Raw genomic sequence first — 24,016 nt, forward strand, 5'->3', positions numbered from 1 at the left:
TCTCTATTTTTTAAAATCCCTTCTATTGAATTAAAGTAAAAATTCGTATAACTTTTTCATAGCTGGTCGTGAGCACCAAAATGAATGCAAAAATACAGAGGGTTGAGGGTTGTGAAAAGGGCGGCAAACTTTCGGGACTTTGGCGCCTCCAGTCTGGAGTGGCGACCAAGTGTGAAAGTTTGAGGAGCGGCCGCAGGGAAGCGCGGCTGGGGTGCGGAGGCGGTGAACGGAGGCGGTTGGTGGCGGCGCAGGCACCCCGCCCAGGGTGGCGGCGCCACGGTCGGACAGATCAATAGGGGCGGATGACGTCATTGGCTCGGCGGCTGATTGGCTGCAAGTGAGCGAGCAGTTATTGAGTGCGTACGGCATGAATGGACGAGTTCTCGAGTGAGCACCAGAAAAAGCAGCCCGGCCAGGATGCAGATGCAGACGGTCAAGTAGGCCCAACGAGGGCCGTCTGAGTGCCCGCCCCGGCCCATGCCCGAGAGAATGGCCGACCCGCGGGCGCCCGTGGGCCTCGAGTTGCCCGACCTGTCGCACCTCACAGAAGAGGAGCGCAGGATCATCGAGAACGTCATGCTGCGCCAGCGGCAGGAGGAGGAGAAGGAGAACGAGATCATGAGGTACCTTGGCCTTCCTCAGGGTGCGATCTAACCTTCGGCGGGGAAAGCCTCTTTTCTTTACTCACCTCGGGGGGGTCAATGCCCTGGTGCTAATATCACGGTGCTGCGGCTCTCAGGGATGCCCTGGTCCCGGGCCCACCTGGCTGGTTTGAAGGGTATTTTCGGGGGGCGCCCTTTGTCGGCTTAGAACCACCCTTAGGGCGGCCACGAACGAGTTCTTTGATCTCGACTGCCGCTTCGGGCACTTTCACTATGTATTTTGGTCCTCCATATTACTAACCCAGATTTGGCACCACACAAGGACATCCACCCTTTCCACCCTCCCTGAGGAAATTCTCGCTTTTTCCCGAGGCACAACGCCCAATTCGCGGCCACGTTTTCGGCGGGAAAGAGTTCAGGGGAGCGATTTTGGCGGGATGGTGCCCATTTCCACTTAAAGTAAACAAATCGCTCCGGGGAAATTGGGGGTTTGAGCACCTCGGGCTAGACGCTACCACCGCCACTTGACACAAAGTGTTGTGTTTCTTTGTTTTTATAAATTCACTGTTTCCGTGTTTTCAGAGGAATTCAAAACACAGAGAGCATAAAAACCGTAGATCCGAGGATTAAATATACACAAAACCAAAAGTTATATCGAGACACAAATTAAAAATATGTGGAATTGGTAATTTTCCTCCCGTGCCCATAATGCCGTTACGCGATTGGGACGATTTCGAGTGTGATTTTGTGTTGATAGTACCCATGAGTCGTGACCAGACCACTGTAAACAAAAGCACAAAGCCACGGACGGTCTGCAAAGCTTTAGATGAAAATAAAGGAGGTGTTGATATTAAAAAGTCTTTGATCCTTTACAATTCATCTCGAGTCTTCTATACAAGGCATCCTAAATTTTATTTTTCATTGCCTGAAAGCGCCTTTGAGTGACACATGAAACAGTTCGGGGACATTATTTGGCAAAAATACTAAAAAAAAAACTGGAAACTATGATACACACCTGTTGTTTAAACGCCCTTTAACGAAAATTGATTATCAATAAATAAATAAACACAGACAAATCAGACGCGTTGCAACAAGGAATCCTGAAGTGTTTAATTTCATTTCTAGAGGGCCAAGGTGAGGGAAGTAAATCAAGTGCTCGTCATCCAATTGTGGGGAAAGGAACTTGCTCAACATTGTGCGTATTCACCTCTTTCTTACATAAATTAGAAGCTACTGGTATTGCTGAGTTAGTAAATATAATAACGCATAAAAGAATCTGCACACCGGCATTTGGCACTGATTTTTTTTAGAGAGAAGACAGTATTCGGCCTAGATTACTTTTCCTGGAAAACATTTCATTAGTTTCTGAAATTGTATTGTTTTTAACATTATAGAGGACACTAAAAAAGCCTATCTACTTAGTCGTATGTTATATCTGATTAAACGAAATTATTCTTGACTCCCTAAAATTGTAGCTCACATTATAATTTTTCGATGCGATTGAAAATGGAAATGATATACATATCTAATTCTACTACATTATTTTAGTCAAAAGGTTAAATAACGTGTAGCGTGGAATAGGAAAAAGGGACTCGGAAAAGTGCCTGTTGATTCAGCGAAAAGGCGGCAGGTGTCTCTGAACGTCAGAACCGTGGGAAAACGATTTCAAGCGCTGGGTAAATTTTATTTGCAAGCCCAAAATTAACGCATAAAAATTTATCATTTTCAAGAGCACGAGAAAGCAGGCGACACAAATTTGATTCTTTCGTTATTGTACATTAGTACTGCTCATTTGCCGTCAAATATTTAAAAAAAAAATAAAATATATTTTTTCATTTATGTAGCAGAACACTTAAAACGGCATTTGTTTGCAGAAGAAAGCAAGACGAAGTAAAGGTGCTAGAGGCGTCCATTCGGCAGCGCAACGAGCAGCACAAGAAGGCGGGGGCGGAGATGGACGCCACCTGCAACCTATGCCTAAAGACCAAGTTCGCCGACGGGGTGGGACACGTGTGTCAGTACTGTCACATCAGGTGCTGCGCCAGGTGTGGTGGAAAAGTCACCCTACGCTCAAATAAGGTAATATCATTTCTTTGGCGTTAAAGTTTAAATATTTAGCCTAAAAATGGTTCAAATAACACTTTCAAATTAAATAAGTTTTAATTAATTGAAGATTTTGCAGATATGGCAAATTGAAAATTCGTTTTGGAAAGAATAATATTTATTTTGAATGTATACATTGTCCGAAAGGGTTTATCTGGAAACGGATTTGTTCCGAAAAGAATTCATTCGAATCGGAAAAATTGTCCGAAAAACGGAATTATTTATGGAATTTGTCCGAAAAACTCAAAGTTATGTTTAAAATGACTATTAATTTCCTCAAATCAGAAAATCTATTGTTATCAAAAGAAAAAATCATCAAGTTAGTTGGATATAATAATATATTTCATCAAAATATGATGTGCCTTTTAAGTAGTCAATCAGTTCGACCTGAGTCAGAATCAGGTGAAGCTGGTCGCTGTTTTCTTTTGTATTTCTTTGAGACTAAAGAGAGCTTCTCTCGGAGGATTATATCTTGCATGTCTGTACGGACAAATTCCGAATCCCCCATCTCGAGACAAATTCTTTTCGGATAAATATATGCGCTCCCTTTGCAAGTCCAGCCAATTCCTAGTGGAACACACACTTTCCTTTATTTTGTATTTTAAAAGCTAAAATATTCCAAATTTATCGGTTCGTAAATTGTGGGTGCCCTGACCGATGAAGAATGATTTTAAACGACTTGTTAAAATAAAAATAATAAATCGAGGAAATTTCCTACAAGTCTAACTGCTGGCTGACCTGCGCCTTGTTCCCTTGTTGCTGGCGCTGTTGTCTCGCTCTGGCCAGTCAAAATTCACCAGTTGCGTAAGCCCTTAGTGTTCTAATCCACCAATAGATGGCGCCAGTGGTTTTTTCGACTTTAGTGAACTTCGCGCTCTGATTTCCTACTCAATGCTGCTGCTGTGCATTCTGTTTCTAGAAATATTTCTTTTGACGTGCTGAAATCCAAAATCAGTCCGGCCATTCGCTGTTGAACCGTCGGAATATATTTTTTATTAAAAAAAAGTTTTCACGATTTTACGGCGAATGGCGTTAAGCGATTTTGGTTTACAGCACGTCAAAAGAAAACATTAAGTGAAGAATGCACAGTGCCAGGATTGAGTCTGAAATCGCAGTGGAAGTGCCTTAAAATCGAATTTATACGGTGGCGTCATCTGTTGACGGCTTCAAACACTAATGTCATACACATTACGCTACTGGCGAATTGAACCCTTCTTTGATTGGTTTCACTTCATAAATTTTGAGCTCATATTTAATCTAATATATAATTATTTTGCCATTATTAGCGTGTGGTAAAAACTAATGATGGGTGTTTATTTGCAGGCCATCTGGGTGTGCATTTTGTGCCGGAAAAAGCAGGAGCTGCTGTCCAAAACGGGCCAGTGGATCCAAACGGGGCCTCACATGGACCCAGTGATGCGGCGCATCGAGGCAGACTTGATGGCCCTCGACCCCGCCTCCGACAAGCGGCCGAAACTGGAACGAGGCTTGTCGGCGACGGCGGCCGAGGGTCCACCCCCGGGCCGCCTCCAACGCAGTGGCTCTGCCCTCCGGAGGCAGTACTCGCAGGAGGCGGCCGACGTGCTTGTGATGCGGGGGCCGTCGCAGGGACCATCTCCGGGTCGCCGCTACTCGGCCGGCAGCGACGCCATGCTGTACGAGCGGCAACGACTGATGCCGCCCACCCCCGGGAGCAATCGCAAGCCGCCCCCGGAGGCGGTGAAGAAGCGCGGAAAGAAGACGACCCGCCAACACTCCCTCAGCAGCTCCGAGGACGAGCTGCGTTCTACGCCGGAAGCTCCGGACGACGCCGCCCTGCTAGGTGAGTGCCGCCCCCGAATGTGCCACCCCCAACCCTTCCCCGCACCCGGACACACGGAGAAACCCTCCAAACGAGCGCAAAACTCGATTATTAAAGGCTGTTGTCGAGCTTCGCATTTCAATTTTCCTATTCTTTTTAATCGGTGCGCGCTCGCGCGTGTTTTTATTATATACTTTATGTTCCAATACGTTTATCTCTCTCTCTTTCTCTCTAATTCCCTTTCGCTCTCTCCCTTGTACAACCGTCGTCGTAGTAATGTCGATAACGCGTAGGGGGCCAAGCGGTTATTGTGACTGTTCAGATTTTTTTATGCTTGCTGTCAACAACGTAAATTTTGTTTCCTAGCTGTCGGAAATGATAATAATTTAACAACATTGTTGATTGCAACAGCGGAAAGATTAAAGATTATCTATTGCAAAAAACTGATTGAACAAATAAAAGAAAAACTTGAACAAAAAAATAGCTTGTTAATAGGAAAGTCCTTTAAAGTATTAATGGTTGGGATTATCAATTTACGGCGTCGTCTAAAATATTTAACTCGTTAGAAATAAGCTGCAATTTTAATTTTTAATAAAAACGACTAAAAGTTTGATCACAGATTAATTAAACAGGAAGATCAATGAACAACAGCTGTGCAGAAAAAAAATCGTTTTTAAATGTATTTAGATTCTGTGAGAAAACAATTTTCTGCAATTTCTACATTCGTGAAAAAGGTGGAATTTAACAACAGCTGCTAGAAATCCGCTGTCTCTCCCGCTGGCCTGCTTTCTATGACAGACGTTGATTGCTGAGATAACAGTCACGATACAAGGCGATTAAAAGCTGCTTTGCGACACTATTGCTTAATGATTTGCGCGTCATTGTTATGCTGTTTCTCCGCTGACATGATTTTTGAAACCGGATATCTAACTAATAATTAGGAATTCGTATTTAAAAAGCTCTTTATAATTTCATTTTATTGCAAAGTCACGAGGAAAAAGATATTAACGTGCCATCCATTGAGTTAGGTTTCATGTCTTTATTATTAATTATGCATCAAAAATAAGTTTGATATTTCAGGAAGTCACAAGGGCAATTAGTTATTGGCAAACCTTGTTTTTAGTAAAAAAAATTGCAATCCTTAATAACTATAATGTGGTGATGAGAATTTTGCAGTGCGCATTTATTAAAATGTACAGCAAAGTAGTGTTTTAATTTTTAGAATTCCAAACAATTTATTTGAAACTCCATCATAGAGCTTAGTATCGATTTGAAGCTTCATAGCAAAAATTAGTCACAAGAGAAACTCCAGCGTTGTGACGAAATAGGGAAAACTTGACGCTTTTGCATAGGGAAAACCGGAGGTTGCGCTTGCAGGTGTCGGGCTATGAGCGAACATTTCTCAAGCACTCGTCGCCCATCGGTCTAAGCGAGCGCTGAAAACGATGAAAACCCCCTAAAAACGAACCCAGTCGGGATACGCGAGACGAAATGGGGCGTTGCGGGCCCTGTGGGCCACGGGGGCAGTGCGCGGGGCCGAAGGGGAGGCGGCATGCAGTGGCCCAGCCGGCGATCGATAGACGAGGCCACCCCCCAAACGCCCTCTGTCACGTGAGCGCTGACGTCATTGGTGTCGTCCGCCGAGGCTGCAGTCGCGCTCGAGAGGGCCACGGGCCCAGTGCCAGTGCCCCCGCAGTCGGACCCACCGGACCCCATGAGGCGCCCCACGGACAGTGATGTGTAAGTCCGCCCCCGGAGATTGTTATTTCGCCCCCAGCTTCCCCTCGGTGCCGTGTTTCGCTTGGCAAATCGCTCTCCTGCGACAATTTGCCTCTGAAAGTGGTTCTCTGGTCACGGTTTGTGGGCTGATTTTCTCTTTTTCTTTTTGATCAGCTTCATTTTCACTGTTAATTCCGAGCTCATTTTGTCGCCTCATCCATAACGCTTGAATTTGGTTCGTTTATGCTAAACTTGCGACGCAGAATGAGCTTTTCTTTCTCGAGTTTGAATTCAACCGTGTATGAGAATTGCGTAATGTCCGCTAAAAATTCTGTGGCACTTCCATTTTATACCGTGGTACCGATGCGTTTCTTCTAATGCGGCATTGGAAAGCTCTGCCGTTCGGCTAGAGCTGGAACACAAACAAACAGGTCAAAACCAAATATGTGGGCTTGGTCGCCATCGTTTTTCGGCAGTTATACCAATAATATAAATCTCAACAGGCAGAAGTAAATTGAAATTCAGTGCGTTTTCCCGATCAGATTTGAAGATTTCGCCCGCGAGACATATTACAAAATATTACGCAGTTTGCGGAGCCATTGAGACTGGTTTCATTCAATATCGCAGCGCCACTCCATCACGATTTTCAATTTGCGTCGCGCGTTTATTTTGCGAGTGTTAACCCGGTACTGCAGCTCCGCATTCGTAAAAAAAAAAAAATTGGGTAAATGCAACTGACTCTTCATCAATCACTGCATTTCCCTGATTAGCAGTGCACATCATGCAACTCTGAAAGTGGTGCTTGGAGAAATTGATAATTTACTGGTTGTGCCAGGCGAAGGGTTGCATATTCCGTGTTTGAAGTGAAAATGGAGCGCATAATCGCATAGCTGTGAGAAAAATAATTGGGCCTGGTTGACAAACAAAAGCTGACTGTGCTGATGAGAGCAAGAAAGTGCCAAAGATAAAATCACTTGTCTCCTGCCCAAGCACACGTGGACAAGTAAAATCGATTGGTTTGGTCAAATGCTGTGTGCGCCTATATCTTTTTTCAAAGGCAGCCCTTGCTCGGTGCCTTTGTCCCGCTGCTAATTTTCGCCACAACTCTCGAGCCTGCTTTCATCTGCCTGCAATTATTTTCGAGTTCCCCTTGCACTAAACAGTCGACGAAAGGAAAGTGGCTGGCTCTCTATCGCTTTAATTTATTCTTCTCACTCGAGCCACTAAACGGGCGATTCAAGCTCGAATTGATAATTTTCGTCCGCTTGCAAAAAAACTATCATCCAGTCTTTGTATATCAAATCATCGGCGATATAAATGTTCCCTTCAATCAAACCGTAACAACTTTTATGTTGGAGAAGTTTTGAGCAACTGCAATAATTTCATATGGTGATAAAAAATAACACTTCCTCGTGTTTCGGCCTGAGAATGCTGGAGAAACAGCAGAAAGGCTTCGTTCGGTCTTACACAACTACTAAATTGAATTACTCTCGCGGCAACACCAAAACGAAACCAACTTTTGATTACAATTTCCAAAATATATCACTCGTTTTTCAATGCAAATTCGTGGGCAGCCACTATTATTCAGAACGATAAGCGCTTTTTGTGATGGGAAACGACGAATCTCGTGAATGAATAGCTGAAAAGCCACATTTTTGTGTTTTGTGCTGACGGCTCTTTTCACTCTCCGCCCTCTCGGAGTCTGAACGAGCATTGGGTTGTTTTATTTGACACAATTATTGCCGGAGTTCACCAGCCCAAGATCGATGGACGAAAAGTGCATTGTGTTTGTATATATCTTTATATCGTCAATGATGGGCACGAATTTTATTTGGTAAATTTACACTGTCTAATGTCGGCAAACACTGCGAAACCTCATTAATTGTCTCAATGTCAGACGACGGGGAAGAACAAAATGATGGAGGAACACACAGGACGCGATTTGGCTCAGTGGCGGCAATCAATACAAACTGTCGCAGCGATCTGGCCGAAATGGGGCGCTAGCAAAAATTTAAAAACCATAGTGGCGAAAAAGCAAGGTCAGAGAGGAGAGCCGCCGCGGTGCGTTTGTGCACGTGGCGGTTGCATAGGGGTCGGGGGCGGATCGATGCATGTGGTGGTCCGGCCGGCTGGTGGCTTGATTGCCGGCCGATCGCGCCGAGGAACGAAAAATTCGAGTGGTGCAATGCTGTTGGCTCTGTTTGTTGCGAGACAAGCACATTCGGCTGCCAAAAAAAGCTGCAGAGCCACTCTCGCATTAAATAAAAGCCTCCAGACATGTGCTTTTTAATATACAGCAGCGCTTAAGACTTCATAAATTGGGTCGCAGCTCCCCTAGCTCGCTCTTGGCGCGCCCCCCGATTTTCTGGCTCCGCGTTTTCTCCGATTTCTGCATCGCTCGCTCGCACTCACACAGTCGCACCACCCGAGACGGAAACTATTACAACAACTGCCTCTGTTCCACCCTTTCTTTCTTTCTCCCTGTCTGCCGCGTGCGCCGCTGCCGCCGGGGTAATGAATATCAAACGCGAGCGAGCAGAAAAACTAAAGTTAAAAATTGAAATTGGCGCTCCCCAGAATTTGTGCCCACCTCGTTTTGTTTATACTCGGCATTAGGAGGCGTTAAAAGTGATGATAACGTGCTTGTGAGATTTCGTCACGGGGTTTCCAACTGGGACAAATGCCATTTAACCAGATTTACATTGATCTCACGTCGTTAAGGCAATTTTACAGCTCTTAAATCATATTTTATAGCCCACAAAAGCTCTCAAGAAACGAACCGTGCCGCAAGTCAACAATTTACGGATTTAGCCATTTTCTATGACTGCTACAAATTTGGAGAAGCCTACTTAATGCGAAATTTGATCCTGCGCATTTAGCTAAAGCTCTCGTTTTGAGGAATTCTTTCAAGAAATACCAAAGAGCTCAAAGTTTTCGGTGATTTTAGACGTGTGCTCGAGTCATGGAATGGAATTGCCACGGAATTTCCCCTTAATGCAACAAAGTGTTTCTCGTTATTTATCGGCCGGCGCATTTCAGCAAATCCCCGTCATCAAACATGTTAGCAAAGGGCAACGCAGCGAAACGACAGCTAATTCGAGCGAAATGAGTCGCATCAATTTTAGCACCAAACAGCAGGGACGCGGTCCCTCCTTTGACTCGTGTCGTGTGTGTTAGTTTGTGTGTATCACTTTGTGCTTGGCGCAATTTGAATTTACGATCGGCATCAGCATCAACAGAGAAAACTGGAGAGAGAGCGAGAGAGAGAGAGAGAAAGAGAGAGACTGGCTAGAGTGGACCGAAATGCACGCAGCGTCCAGATTTTGGCACGCGGCAAACGAGCTAGTGAGGGTATTCCCGGAGGGGATTCGTGTTTCAGCCCCCCCCCCTCCTCCTTCAGTACTCCACCCCCTGTCTATCTCGATAACAGCCTCAAAAAATCGAATCACCCGCCAAAATAACCACCCATTTCATTATATTTCCACCCAGCCGAGACACGCAGAACGCACCCATAATTTTCACGCAGGCTGTGCTGAAGTTCTAGAGGCGGCACTCACTCAGCGAGATTCGCTCTCTTGGCGCCAAATTACGCGGACGTATTATGCTGTTTCGTCTCGTGATTGGGACCTCGCACTTGATGCGAGCGAAATTAGTCTCGCTTTCTTTATAAACTTTTCCTCGTTTCCGCTCTTTCTTTTTGTGCTTTAACAATCAATAATCATAGACGAACGAGAAAGGGATTAGGCTTTGAGTTGAGGAATAGTAGTTTCGTCTTTATATAATTTAGCTTAACTTTCTTTTGAGTAACACATAGATTATAGTTGTAAAATAGCACTTTTCTGCACATTTTGGTTGCAAATTGGAATACATATTATATACAGCACTCTTGTGTATTTGTGTAGTGGGTCAGTTTCGTTGAGTTCGGATTTTTCGTGAAAGCATCACGAGATTGTTCTTCCTTTCACTATATTTGTGCATCGAACATAAAATTGGAAGCAATTTTGTTTCGGCGTTTGAGTTTGGCGCGCGAAAAGTTTGCGGGAAACCCGCACCGCAGTTGGATGCGGGGCCTCGACGGCGGCCGTGAGCGTCGGCGGTGCCAAGAGGGCGAATCGATGCGTGTGTGCCGGTGACCCAGTGGTAGTAGTGGTGCTCAAAGAATAGAGCAAGCCAACATGGCCGGCGCGCTGATTGATCGATTGCAGAGAGCATGTGGCATGCCTGTTTTGGTTTCGAGCCAGGCCCCCGTCCAGTTGTTGCTCCCGCCGATCTAACCGCAGCCTCCACAGGTGCCGCCACCCTGACGGTGCCCAGCAGCCGCCCCCACCGTCTCCAGCGGGTCGCCACACTTGACGAGAAAATTAAAAAGTTCCTGGCGGTGAGCGCGCCGATTTTAAATGCAGGCTACGTGTGTTTACTCGCTGTTGTCCAACTCCTCTCTGGTTGTGTGTGCATGCTCTGCAGCGGCGTTGTCGACCGGCGGCGGGCCGCCCCAATATGGCGTCCGTCCCCGCATTTGGGCCCTCGCTCCCGTTGGCCGGCTCTGCCCGGATTGAAGCACCCAGCGGAACTGTAAAATTGCAAGTTCCTCTGGTGCAGATCCTGCAGGGCCGACCGACTCCAGGCCTTCTTCCTACGACAAGCCGGGGAATTAAGGCTCTGGATTTTTGTCCTTGATGGGGCCACTCCTGTTGTACGCAATGTTTCCCTGCCTGACCTCTGTGCCCGGTGGTGCCGCAGACGGCAGCAGAGCGCACCAAGCGGCGGCGAACGTCGGCGCCTCGACGGCCCACCTTAACCACCTCGGCATGGGCGGCCAGGCGGCCGACTCGCGGCACTTCACCGAGCGGAGAAAAAAGACGGTGCGCTGGGTGGGTGAGGGGGGCGAGCAGGCGTTCCAGAGGGCGCGCTGGATCGACCGGCAGGGCTCGCAGGACTCGCAGACCAAGGACTCGGGCATCGACACCAGCAGCACCTTTACCTCCAGCGAGGACTCGTCGCGCGGCGCCGACCTGCCCGGCCGACGGGGCGAGGTAGGTGGCTGCCCCTGCCGGCTCCCGGCTCATCCTTCCGCGCCTAGAGCTTTTAGTGTTGCATGCGGAGTCGCTCACTGTCGTGTGTAGCCGCTAGACCCCTGCGTCCAGCGCCGCCCCTGCCTCCGGCCAGGCCCGCCACTGCCGCCGCTGGTCGTCGAACAATTCTTTGTTTGTTCTGGTGAAAAGGACCAACACGGGATTTCGAGTTTCGACTCACGAGATCTAAAGTGATCAATGTTGTCGAGACAGCTGAATTTGCTTTTTAAGTGTTGAAATGTTGCATGGATTAACGGTAAATTTGCTAATGAGGAAAATTTTACGGCGATGCAAATCAATGTTGTGCTGATTGCAATGTTAACTGTCGTGAAACTGTTGTTACATTTAAAGTAATTTTATCCAAAAACTAAAACTTTGCCTTTTTGGTGTCTCGAAGAGATTCCATTTTCCAGAAATAAAAATAAAGATAAACAAACCAGGAACTCTTGTGAAAATAAATATATTTTTGGTCTCGTGGTCGCTCGATATTCGTGGATGAAGGTCGCGGGCTTGGCGGGGGGCATCGACGGTCGAAAGATTTTGGGACATGGCGTCTGACGGACGGTTTTGCAGCATCAGCAGCAGCCAGTGTCGTGGCAAACGAGCTCGGACGGCACTCGGCTGATCGGCCACATGATTCTGAAGAAGGACGTACGCGACTCGAGTCTGGGGCTGAAGGTAGTCGGGGGCCAGCCGCTGCCCCACGGAGGCCGCGGCGCCGTCATCGAGAAAGTCAAGCGTGGTAGCATAGCGGAGCGCGAGGGCAATTTGCGAGCGGGTATATAACTCCTCCCCTCTAGCTGGCGGCTGTTGTCTCTAAAATCTGTCTCGGTTGATGCTTCGGTTAGGTGACGAGGTGATCGAGTGGAACGGCAGGTCGCTGCAGGGCAAGGGCTACGAGCAGGTCTACGAGATCATCGCCGAGTCTCGCCTGGAGCCGCAGGTGGAGTTGATCGTGGCGCGGCAGGCAGCGCGAGCGCCGCCACACCACCACTCGGCCACCGAACTGTGGCGTCAAGGTACAAACACAACATCCAACCAACCAACCAACCTCCCTGCGGAGCAACAATTGGCCCTTTTGCCTGGTCGTCCTTGGTTCATTACTTTTTTCCACGTATTTATATCTATATATATATCTGATACATATATCTCATTCGATTTGATTTTTGGCCGTGCATGCCCGGCTCTTTTTTACATATATACTATTACATACATATATACAATCGCATATATATGATACCTAATATCTGATGTGTACCATCCAGTGTACAGTAGAGCAGTTTGCACCTCCGTGTACAGTTGGCGCGGCCAGACACACGCAGCATTGTGCCCAAATTGTGAATTTAGGGACGACACGTGGGTTCAAGGGCCACTTTTGGCTCCTTCGCCGGTCACTCACGATTTTCCTGTCTGACCGGCGAAGATCAATAATTAAACCATTTGCTTGCTTCGACTTAATTCGCGATAGTTGATCAGTTTGCATCATATTCATACATTAGTTTTAGTTCCCTTAGCAACCTCATTTCATAAACTCCATCCATGTTTAGTGGTACTCAATTTGGAACACATATTTTCAAAATTCCTTAACTCATATTATACAGTGCGCGAGAACTTTTTCAGTAGCGCCATTATACAAATAATCCCAGAAAAACTCCAAAGTTAAATTAGGAAGAGGAATTAGTCAACTTTCCCTCATGCCCGAGAGCCGACCGATTTTGCGCTAAAATGCGCTCTTCTCTTTTGCAGACATGTACGACCGGAAGCCGAGCGTAATGGTGACGTCGCCGAGCTCCCCTGAGCGCGTCGGTCACCGGCCGGGACCGCCGCACCGGCCGCTGCGCTCAACGCAACCTAACGTGGGCGGCCGGCTACAGGTCAAGCTGTGGTTCGACGCGGCCGCCCTGCAGCTCACAGTCACTGTGGCCGGCGCTTCAGGACTCACCCCTAGGCCCAACGGCCAGCCCCGAAACCCTTATGCCAAGCTCTTTCTACTGCCAGACAGAAGGCAAGTGTTTACTTTTCATAGAAAAACAGTAGAAAAATATATTTTTATTATTTATTGAAAGCCAAGATAATCATAAAGAGTACATAGAAATTTAAAATTAAATTAAACTGCACTGATTAACTTAAATAATTTTACTCAAAATCAAAAGTGCTTTTTAAATATTTTATTTATATAAAATTTTGCAATGCAGTGAGAAGTCTAAGCGTCGGACCCGGACGATAGCCAACACGACGGAGCCGCGGTGGAACCAGTCGTTTGTCTACTCGAGTATCCGCAGGGCCGACCTGAAACTGCGAATCCTCGAGATAACCGTCTGGGACTACGTCCACTACGGCGCCAACGACTTCCTCGGCGAAGTGGTGGTCGAACTCACTGCGGCCCCACTCAACGACGAGCCCCAGTGGTACTACCTGTCGGCCCACGAGGACATCCTGCCTTCACACCCGGTACGCGATTTCACCTTTTATCACTTCTTGCGTGCCATTTTTCAACCGCTCGTTCGTTCCAGCAGCAGCAGAGGAGGCTGCTGGTGGACTCGCTGGACCATTTATCGCCGCCGTCCACGACGTCGCGCCTTTCGGACAGCGACACGTCCGACCTGGACGATGTGATCCTGGGACGCGTCCGCATGGACGGCGCCTCAGTCTCCAGTGTCGGCAGCTCCTCCAGGTAGAGAGCCCCCGACTGTAAAGTAGATATGCAACCTGCTCGACGTGCCTGCTGGGCAGGTTGCATAACTTCGAATCTCGCTTGATCTTTCTCTATATATTTCAACCTTTTTGAAGAGTCTTAGATACTAGCCCGAATCGTTTGAAAGCCGTAGCTACATTTTTACCACATAATTTTGTTCTTGGATCTCTATCGCATTGGTTAGCATTTGGTTTAGATCATTATCCTTGCTACTGTTTACTGTTTGGAATGATATAGCTGATTATATAGGGTCCAAAAATTCGACTTTTGTTTCCTTTGCTTGTTAAACGATCCATGGCAGGGTTAAAAGTCTAAACTTTGATTGAAATAACTGACGTCCTTGCGATAAAAAGCTGAATCCGATTGTGTGCGGCACTTCCCTGCCCTCTAACCATGTAAAATTTTCAGTCCTCCGCCCGAGATAGAGATGAACGAGAGACGCTCGCGCAGGGACATGTCTCCGCAGGGGCGGAAACGCGCCGGAATGATGGTGCGCGGGGGCGTCTCTTATCAGGAGCCGGGGCAAGCGACGGAGCCTCGCTACCAACAACCCACGGTGCACGCGTCCAGCAGCAGACAGCGCTCGCACTCGGCGGCGCCAACCGACTCGCCCAGCCTGCACTCGAGGTCGCGCTCCAAGAGTCCGCGCAGGCACCAGGAGCACTCGACGCACAGCCATCGCTCCCTCTCACCACCAGAGGGCAGGTTGGTGCACCCAACCCTGTTGCCCGATGTGTGAACCGGAGGGGTTGTTTGTTGATTGTGTCGTTCGTTACTAAACGAATATTCAGTCGTTTTTTGGACCCGTTTCATGTTTTTCATTGCTAGTTAGATAGTTAGCTTAAACTTACGCATGTGATTGTGATAGTGCTGGATTTTCACATTTTGTACTGTGCGCAGCGCATCTTAGTTTTTTAGTTTGTTTCGTTTTTTTTATTTCTAGTTACTCACAATTTTAACAAACATTTACACTTTATGCAACACAAACATACACCACTTGCAACACGCCTTTGAATTCATTATCATTTCATGGTATCTGCAGTTAAAAATTTATTTCTCACGAGGACAATATTGTCATGAGGTCAAGCAATCTTTATGAAATTCACTTTTTACAGGTTTCATGGGACAATTTGGCAAATCTTTGAAACCGCAGTATCTCAGCTCCCCGTGGTGCAATTTGAAATATTTTGGCGTGCTTTTTGGACTCCTCACACCGAGCTTGATCGATCTGACACCAAATTTGATATCCTATATGATAATTAATTAATATTAAATATTTTAAACTTGATTAAAATTTTATTTTTAATTAAAAAAAATTAAGACCTGAGGAAGCACACTCATAGTCCTCTTAGTGGTAATTTTTTCCTATTGATATTATAACAGGGGGTTTAAAGTGGTCGGAGGTTGGGATAAGCCCCGCCCCCTAAACCCTTCAGCAAGTCAGAGGAGGTAGAGACAAGTCTGACGATGTTCAGTTTTTGCAATTCTGATGGTTAGAACCCAAGATTTGGAGTTTGCAATATTTGTTTAACAGAAAAAATTGTTTTTCGAAATTTTGTAGCATAATTTCTCGCACACAAAAGAGAGCACCTCACTGAAATTTGGACACAAGTTCAATATGTCATGGGACAAATTTTAAGCACATTTTAATACTTCCAAAATCCTGAGCTCATATTCAAAAATTTAATTTTCTCTGCGAAAGCACACCTTTTTTAAATTTCACCATAGGAAGATGAGTCACTGAGGAATCAAAGTTCGTCCCGCAATTTTAGGTGTAATTTCGTTGAGTATGCTTGACCTCATGCTGACCTGTGACATTTTATCTTTTACAACCAATTGAGGCACATATTATTTGCAATATTTTTTCTCTTCAATTCGCCTATGTACCAGTTTGCGCCAGCATGAAATTGCCGACAGTCGAAAAAGGAATCTAATTAAGTAAATAATTTTGTCTATTTCAGAATGGCGACGTACCCCAATACAAGGTACACCTCTCATTCAGCGACAGCCACGCCGACTGGCTCTCCGAAGAAGCGACAACTTCCGCAAATCCCTGGTCACCGAATGCGGACGAGTTCGCGAGACGCGGCCGAGCTGGAGGAGCGGCGACGGTGGGGGCCCCGCACGGCCCAGTGGGCCGACGGCCGCCAGTACTCATCAGCCGAACTTCCGCGACACCGTGTTGAACTGCCCGACAGCGACCTTGAGAGTGTCGTCTCCGTCACCAGCAGTGCCTTTTCCACGCAGTCGGAGCGACCGCGCGGATCTAACCTGACCAGGTGCGGATCAACCCGTTTCACACCTTCTCTGCAGCGAAACCCCAAAATTCCTCAACCAATAACCTTCTTACTGACCTCGACTCAATTTTTGACCGTTGGTGTTGGTTTTAGAGTGTATTTCCAATCTAGAGAAACAATCTTGGGGCTGATAACAATTTTAGCAGGGTTGCCTGCATTTAAAAAATGCAGTGCAGTGTTAAAATCGTTTTGCAAATGCAAATGCAACCCTGTTTTGAGCAAATTCTGGGAAAATTGTCCCCAATTCCCCGGAAAGGCCGTTTTTAAAATTGACTTCGTATTTAATTCACCCGCTAAATCATGAAAATGGCAATTCGACTTACCAAAAATTTAAAATTGAAATCTGACCACATTTTAAGAACATGTCATTCCTGTTTGAAAGTTCTAAAATCAATCACAAGCTCCTATTTCAAGAAAAAATCCAAGGAAATACACTCGAGTTGGTTTTTTGTTCAAATTGTTTCTGAGGGGTTTTGCTCCAAAGCAGGCCGCGGTGTGCATGTGTTTTTCTGTCCTTGACTGGCCGCAGCTGGCCTGAGCTGTCCCCGGTATGCTGCCCTGAATCCGCCGAAGACCTGGAGGTTGCCGACCTGATGGCGTACGAGGCGCCACCGTGCTGTCGCCGGCGCAACAGCGTCCTTGCCCGCCAAAACACTTGCCCCCTGCCACTGCAGCAGCCGCCAGTTCCCCACCCAAGGCACGTCCTGCATCGGCAGCGAACCTCGTTCACCGAATCCGTGCCCTTTCAACCCCCTGATTTAGCCCCTTGCAATGAGCCGTTAGATAATTGTGCCACTGAAATGCCCGAGAACACCGCGAATTGCGATCCCGAAATGACTGAGCCCCCGCCAGACACACAAATCGAACCTCCCGCGCCCACTGAACATGTAGAGCTAGACGTAGAGGCTAACGCTTGTGCTTCTCCTCCCAGCGACTTCAACCCCCGCGCCTCCACCCTGAATCAGAGGTCGAGCGGACACTCTAACACATCACAGACGAGCGCTAAGAGAGGCACCCTTGGACGCTCCTTCTCTAGCACTGACGCCCCCAGCGACGATAAAGTCGGTGAGTGCCTTCTCGACGTTAATAATAGCTCAAATAGGTTGAAAAATCCATTTTCTCCATAACAAATACAATTTATTTTTAAATAAGTTTCACTTCTGTAATATAATATTTTTGTGCAGTAGCTATATAAATTTAGAGGTATAGACAAACTTGCTAAGCATCCAACATTTTATTAAGATTTAAATTAGGAAAATTATATCTCAAGATGGAATGAGATTACATTTTCCTTTTTAACGCCTTAAAATCATACTAAAGGCCTGTATGCTTGTAAGTAAAATTGGTATTTTAACAAATGAGGTCCTTTTTATATTAAATTCATATTCCGGATATTTTCCTCAAAGCTATTAACGTTTTTATTACGCTCAACTAGTTTCGGCTTCTTCCCTGATTCATGAATAGAAGCAATTTTAACACGACTAATAATTCAAAAAATTTTCCTATTAAATTCATAAAACAAATACTGTCTACAATTTAAAATACAAATATCACAAGATACAAAATTCCTATTTACCCTGTTTCTTGAGCGAGCAGTTCTTTGATTCTCAAACGTAAAAAATAGAATGAATCCACAATCACATTTCGTTAATTTGTCGGCCAATGTAATAAAAACGAGGAAAATATTCAGGTGTATTTAAAAAAAATATAGAATATTCTTAAATTAGATATTTTAAAACCTGATTGAATTTTTCTTTTTTCCAAGTGAGAGTATAAGTGTTGCAATTCTTTAGTTTTGGCTATTTTGAGTTTGAATAATTAAATTTAATAATTAATTGGTATTATTTCATATGAGCGAAAGTCAGCTTGATGTATGCTAAATCTAAAATTTGGACCAGTTATCTCGAATTAATTAATGAGCTACTCTCAATTTTCCAGAAATGGCTCCAAATTTCAAAAAAATTGCTAAATTTAGCTTTTAATATTATAAATTAACGTTTTCAGTCTGCCAGGTGAAAAGGATGCGGAGCCAAACCAATCAACCAATCGCAAATTCTCACACTAGTTCCTCTCTTTCAGATGGCAGTCTAAGCGACACCGCGGTAGGTCACCTGCACGGACTCGAGGACGGAGGCTCAAAAGCAGGCTCTCCTGGCAGCTCAACGCCTGGCAAGGCCTCTGCGCAGTTTGTGGGTTTGAACAAGAAGAGCAGTTCTACCTCGCAACTGTCAGCGACTGGTGAGTTTGCAGGTGACTACACGTTTTATATGACGAACAAGGGCGTTTTTTTGCCACCCTGTTCATCATTCTTGTTCTTTTCAACACTGGATACACTGACTGTTGTTTACTTGGTTGACCAGTTAGTCCTTTCAGACAAGTAGAGGGTGAGCATGGTCAGATTTCTTCTAGCAATTCTGTTCAACTTTCTAGCGTGATAATTTTTCAAACATGTTTTTAGCAAGTTTATTTTAGCGATACCCGACTTGCAGTCACAGCCACTGATCGACAAAATCCGATTTCGATTTACCAGAATAAACGAGACACGCGCGCAGCTGCGCGCATCTGCTTGCCATTTGTATCGTGTCCGGCAGATATTTCTTGCATTACGCATTCCGTCTGACCTTCTCTCCGGTCGCTATGAAAAATTTAGCAATACCAAAGTGGCTTTGACTGCGCACTCGTGTCATAAAGTTAGCGCGCATGACACACAAAACACGTAAAAATTGAACAGACACACGTTTATAATGCCCCTTTAGTTGATCCTTGAACTTAGTTCAGTGAATGTGTTGTACTTTTCTGGATTGTTCGTCATATAAGTTTGCCAGGGATAGCTCTCTGGTGTAATATTAGGCGCCCACTAGACTGACAAACCTACTGGGCTCCCCAGTTTTCAAGCACGCAGCATGCGTTAATTCAAAATTCATTGACCGAGTTCCGCAACTCAAGCTTCCTTCAAGCCATTCAAAATACTCAAGTCTAACACGTACGTTTTGAAACAGAATTCGATTCATCCGCATTAAAGTGCTTTATTTTGAACACACGTACTTTTTAGCCGAAACAGTTTACTGAGTTATTTTCTCCAAATAATATAAAACTGAAACCACAATAATGGAAAGGGCCGACGGGAAGCTTGATGGTCAAAACGTGCGGATTTCACTTTGGGGATTAATTTTTGCGCCAATGGCACTTAACGCAGGCCGCAAGCGCAGACTAGGGTTTGGGCGCAAGGGCAAGAACTCGTTCACCGTACACCGGAGCGAGGAGGTGCTGCCCGAGGACGTGCGACAACACCTCGTCAAACAGGGTAGCAGCGTGTCCAGCGACGGCGAGGGCTCGCAGGACGGAGACAGGTTGGCCCCGAAACGCCCGTCCCCGCCCGCCCCCCGGCTCCGGAGACTGAAAGACGAGAGTCAAAGTGTCTTATTTAATGGTCGCATTTGTTACTTGTGTCTGTAGTAAGGCTTGCCAAACTTGAGTAGAATTAGGTACTGCTGGACGCGCGATTCGTCGCTGCTTATGACTGACACGCAAACACAAACACATTCACACTCACTCTAGGTGACCACCTCAGTTTCTGGCCTGGAACAGATAGTCCGTTCTCGCTAAAAAAATGATCTGTAATGTCTATCGTGTATTGTAATATACAGAGCGGCCTTGCAGCCCTGACAAACTGGGCGTCTGTCTCTTTCTTTCGCTATCTGTCCAAGCTGAGAAAGCTAGGGGTCGCGAACGATGAGCATGCGCCCAAAAGTGGCATGGTTTGAATCTGTGGGCTGCATGGCCGTTTGCGGCGCCACAGCTGCAACTAACTTTGATGGGGCCTCCACTAGACCGTTCCGGACGCCACAGCCTGGTGCAACGAAGTCACGAAGTGGGACCCGCGCGCCTCTTGCGACACAAAGATTCACCCGATGGCAGCGTGCACAGCTCTGTCAGCTCTGAGGGATCGCCGTAAGTGGCTTACCGTCCCGATGCATGCATACACGCCAGGAGCGCACAAAACCACGCGCAGATAACCCACTACCAATATACATATTGTCTACTCTCTTTTGTAAAATGCCAACAATCTCGTTCTAACCTATATACTTGACTCATTGGCTGCTCAGCCGCGCTATATTCGGAACCAAAAACCCGTATATCTGAATAGAAATCATTTGTCACTGTATCTGCTCTTCTTTCTATATACCGAAACTATATGCTGTTGTATTTCCCGAGAGCAAAAAAACAAATTAAAGCTATAAACGCTCGATATTCTGATCCTCTGAAATAGGTAAAAAGCCAAGCCGCCTATACTTCTCGAGTTGTCACACACACCCCCCCAGAGGAGTGGTTTATAGTGCGCTTCTCTGAACACTCACCTGACTGTGCATGGCCTTTGTATATTTGACTCGCGCTTTCATTTCTTTGCTTGCCTAGCGATATCTTTCGACCACAGGTTCTGCGATCCCGCGAGGCGCCCAGCCTCAGGAATCGCCCGCCCGATCTCTCTGCCTCTCTTCTTTCTCTCTCCAGCTGTGTTTTTCTTCTTGGTGTCTCCCCACGTCCCTGGGGGCCTCGCGTCCCCGCCCTTTCTGTCCCACCCTGTCTAACTCTGTTCGCTTTAGCTACGTGCCGTCCCTGCGCCTTGCCCCGGAGGGCCAACTGTCAGACTTCATCGACGGCCTCGGCCCTGGTCAGCTGGTGGGCCGTCAGGTGCTAGGAGCTTCAGCCCTCGGGGACATTCAACTCAGCATGTGCTACCAGAAGGGATTCCTCGAGGTGGAGGTGATACGAGCGCGAGGGCTGCAGTCGAAACCGGGATCCAAAGTGCTACCAGGTACGAATTTTTCCTTCAACGCGTGTACTCCGGCTCGAGCGCCCTGACTGACCCTGATTCTCCGCGCAGCTCCATACGTCAAGGTGTACCTGGTCAACGGGAAAAGGTGCATCGCCAAAGCTAAGACTGCCACCGCCAGGAGAACGCTCGACCCTCTCTATCAGCAACAACTCGCCTTTCGAGAGCCCTTTCAGGGCTGCATACTCCAGGTCAGATGAAGCTCGGTTTTTTTATTCTCAACAATTTTTGCATATTTACGATTTTAATGCAGTTTTCCGCTGTGATGTAGGAGCAAATCATGATGCTGTGAATTAAGAACTTAAGATAACATCTTTTGATGTGCTGTAACCAAATATTAGTTCGACCAATCGTCTTAATAGAAACGAAAAAATAAAGTGCAAAATTAATACAGGATTAATCTGACTTCGTCAAAGAATAACCGACAGGAATTCCTTTTAATATTTATCGGTTTTTTCCGAGGGTAATCTCGCGGTGGGTTAATTAGAAACAAAATATTTCTGGACTGACCCTGGAATAATCATTGGAGACGAAAACATAAGTAAAGTCAAAGAAAAGTTTAAAGAAAGTAACACCGAAAAAAAGTAACGATTTATTTCGTTTCCGCCGATTTTGGGCAAATCGTGTCGAAATTTCTACCAAGTAATTCAGCTGGCCTCACATAATGCTATCCTCAGGAATCGATTGGTCTTATCAAAAATAAAATTTTAGCACCGGAATCGCCTTAAAATCGTAAACAAAACTTATTACGTTATCTGTCGCAATGATGAATTGAAAGTTTCCGTCTGTGATCGTGCAGGATTATTTTGAATTAAAAGGAATGAAATTATATTTCAGGTGACGGTGTGGGGTGACTACGGGCGGATCGAGGGGAAGAAGGTGTTCATGGGGGTGGCGCAGATTATGCTGGATGACCTGAACCTGTCCAATATCGTGATCGGCTGGTACAAGCTGTTCGGCACCACCTCCTTGGTCAGTGTGGTCGGCTCGTCGACCTCCTCGAGTCTGCTCAACCTGTCCCGGCGCTCATCTTCCACTAGCCTTAACTCTCTGCAGTACTAGCGCACGCTTTCACCCCTCTCTAGCGAGCAACCCCCAGCTTCGCATGACCCCGCTTCACCCCCAATCAGTCAGTCATTCTTTTACGTTTCTGATTTATTTGATGTGTTTTGGTGCAGTGAGAGGCTGGCCGGCAGTGATCGAGCCAGGCATTCACCGACCCGGACTTGAGCAGTGCACCCGAGTGACAGATAGACAAGCAACGGACTTGTCGAGTGGGCCCCGCCCCCAGAGGCCGCCCCATGTAAAATCGACCACAATGTGATACCATGATTATACAACATATTGTAATACTACTGCTATACCACTACTACTGACGCTAAAGAAAAAAACTATTGTACACTCACTCTCACTCACTCACCACTCTCATCTTAGATCAAGTTGTATTGGTCTGCCCATCGCGCGTTCTCATTTTTCTATAACCCCCCAGCGCTCTGTCCAGTGTAACCCACAGCACGCAACCGTGTATCCGACCTCCGAAACGCAGGCCCCGATGCTCGCCCTGCCGCTCCCAACAGGCTCCTAACGCAGCCTACTTCTCCGATCAAGAAAGGAAAGAAAAAATATGAAATGTATATGACTTGTTTCAACTTATTGGACCAAAATCATCCACCAAAAACGCAATTGTTTGTATCCACAGAAAATTCTCATTAATGCTACTATGTATAATCGATCTATCTATTTTTCTTTTCTCGTCTTCAATGTTCAGAGTATATTGTTCAACAGAAAAAAAAGAAATTAAACAATCGCATTTATCAGGTTCTCGGGAGTTAAAGACAGGTCCAGTTCATTAAATGCAAGTGTAATATCGTAACTACAAAAACTATCTTATATAAAAAAAACCATTCCTGCTGTAATAAAAATCCGAAATCGATCTCTTGAATTATCTAACCACGAAGCAAGCTTTTTCACGAACATACACACACACATACACTCCTCACACACTTGCGTGGACGTGTCTTGTTGTAACGAATTAATCATACATGCAGTGATCAATACATTTGCAATCGATGCAAACCCACCAGAAGTGTGCTTATAAAGTCAACGAGACGTCAAGTGCGGCGCGGCGAGCGTCGGGCCCCAGAGCTGGTGACTTAACTAACTAACCGCAATTAAGTTGTGCGTCCGCAAGGATCGCCCGTGAGATTGTGTTGAGCGGCGAGTACGATGATTATCTGTGATCAGTCCGAGGGTTTTGGTTCAGCGCAGCAGCAACGACGACGGCGAAGGCCCCGTTTTAACCTCTACTCTGTCTCTTCTCTTTCTCTTCTCTTCTCTACTCTCTCTCTCTCTCTATCTCTCATAATACGGTAGATGACCTCGGCCGTGGCCGCGCCGGCCACGCCAACCCCTACTACAGTGTACTACCAGTGCAGACTGGCTCAGTAGAACTGTCTCAGTAAATCGTAGTGCCCATCATTACAATTAGTCGACGAGTCGCGCGGCTCTCAACGCAGTATCATAAGACTATGTAACCGACCTCTCCTACAACGCGATTATCCAGTAAACAGAGAAATCCAAGGGGGCTTTGAATCACTGCATATCGCAACTAATAAACTCAAATAAAATCAACAAACGATTATGAACAAGTGAAACAATCAGGCTCTTATTCCAAAACTTAAAACCCCACAGTGCGCGCAATTATTTCGTCTCGCAGACAAAAATTCAAATTTATTTTGGTTTGGCTTGTTCTTTATTCATAAACGCTTCCATCTGGATAAAATATTTCGTTTAAATAAGTGGATCTGTGATGAAATTTTATTTTGCCTCGTCTAAAATTAGGAAAAGCTAAACTTTGACCAGTGCCGATTAAATTAATGGGAGAATAGTTGAC

General features: G+C 46.1%; 1 protein-coding gene across 1 annotated transcript; it reads left to right on the top strand.

Moving 5' to 3' along the window:
• The first annotated feature begins 321 nt into the window (after positions 1 to 321).
• Positions 322 to 23,073, top strand: Rim (Rab3 interacting molecule). The gene is made up of 17 exons (XM_065493981.1): positions 322 to 623; positions 2,477 to 2,681; positions 4,029 to 4,527; positions 10,966 to 11,258; positions 11,871 to 12,075; positions 12,146 to 12,316; positions 13,044 to 13,302; positions 13,493 to 13,748; positions 13,811 to 13,971; positions 14,401 to 14,697; positions 15,954 to 16,271; positions 16,819 to 17,354; positions 18,369 to 18,527; positions 19,486 to 19,639; positions 20,894 to 21,105; positions 21,175 to 21,314; positions 21,961 to 23,073. Exons 1-17 carry the CDS (start codon positions 478 to 480, stop codon positions 22,183 to 22,185), a joined length of 4,236 nt encoding a protein of 1,411 aa, XP_065350053.1. The 5' UTR covers positions 322 to 477; the 3' UTR covers positions 22,186 to 23,073.
• The last annotated feature ends 943 nt before the right edge of the window (positions 23,074 to 24,016 follow it).

Source organism: Cloeon dipterum, chromosome X (genome assembly GCF_949628265.1).
Source record: "Cloeon dipterum chromosome X, ieCloDipt1.1, whole genome shotgun sequence".
NCBI lineage: Eukaryota > Metazoa > Arthropoda > Insecta > Ephemeroptera > Baetidae > Cloeon > Cloeon dipterum.

Coding starts and splice junctions, on each gene's coding strand:
- Rim (XM_065493981.1), top strand. CDS start 478: ATGCCCGAGAGAATGGCCGACCCGCGGGCGCCCGTGGGCCTCGAGTTG. Junction 624..2,476: donor AAGGAGAACGAGATCATGAG/GTACCTTGGCCT, acceptor ATTTGTTTGCAG/AAGAAAGCAAGACGAAGTAA. Junction 18,528..19,485: donor CTCGCAACTGTCAGCGACTG/GTGAGTTTGCAG, acceptor CACTTAACGCAG/GCCGCAAGCGCAGACTAGGG.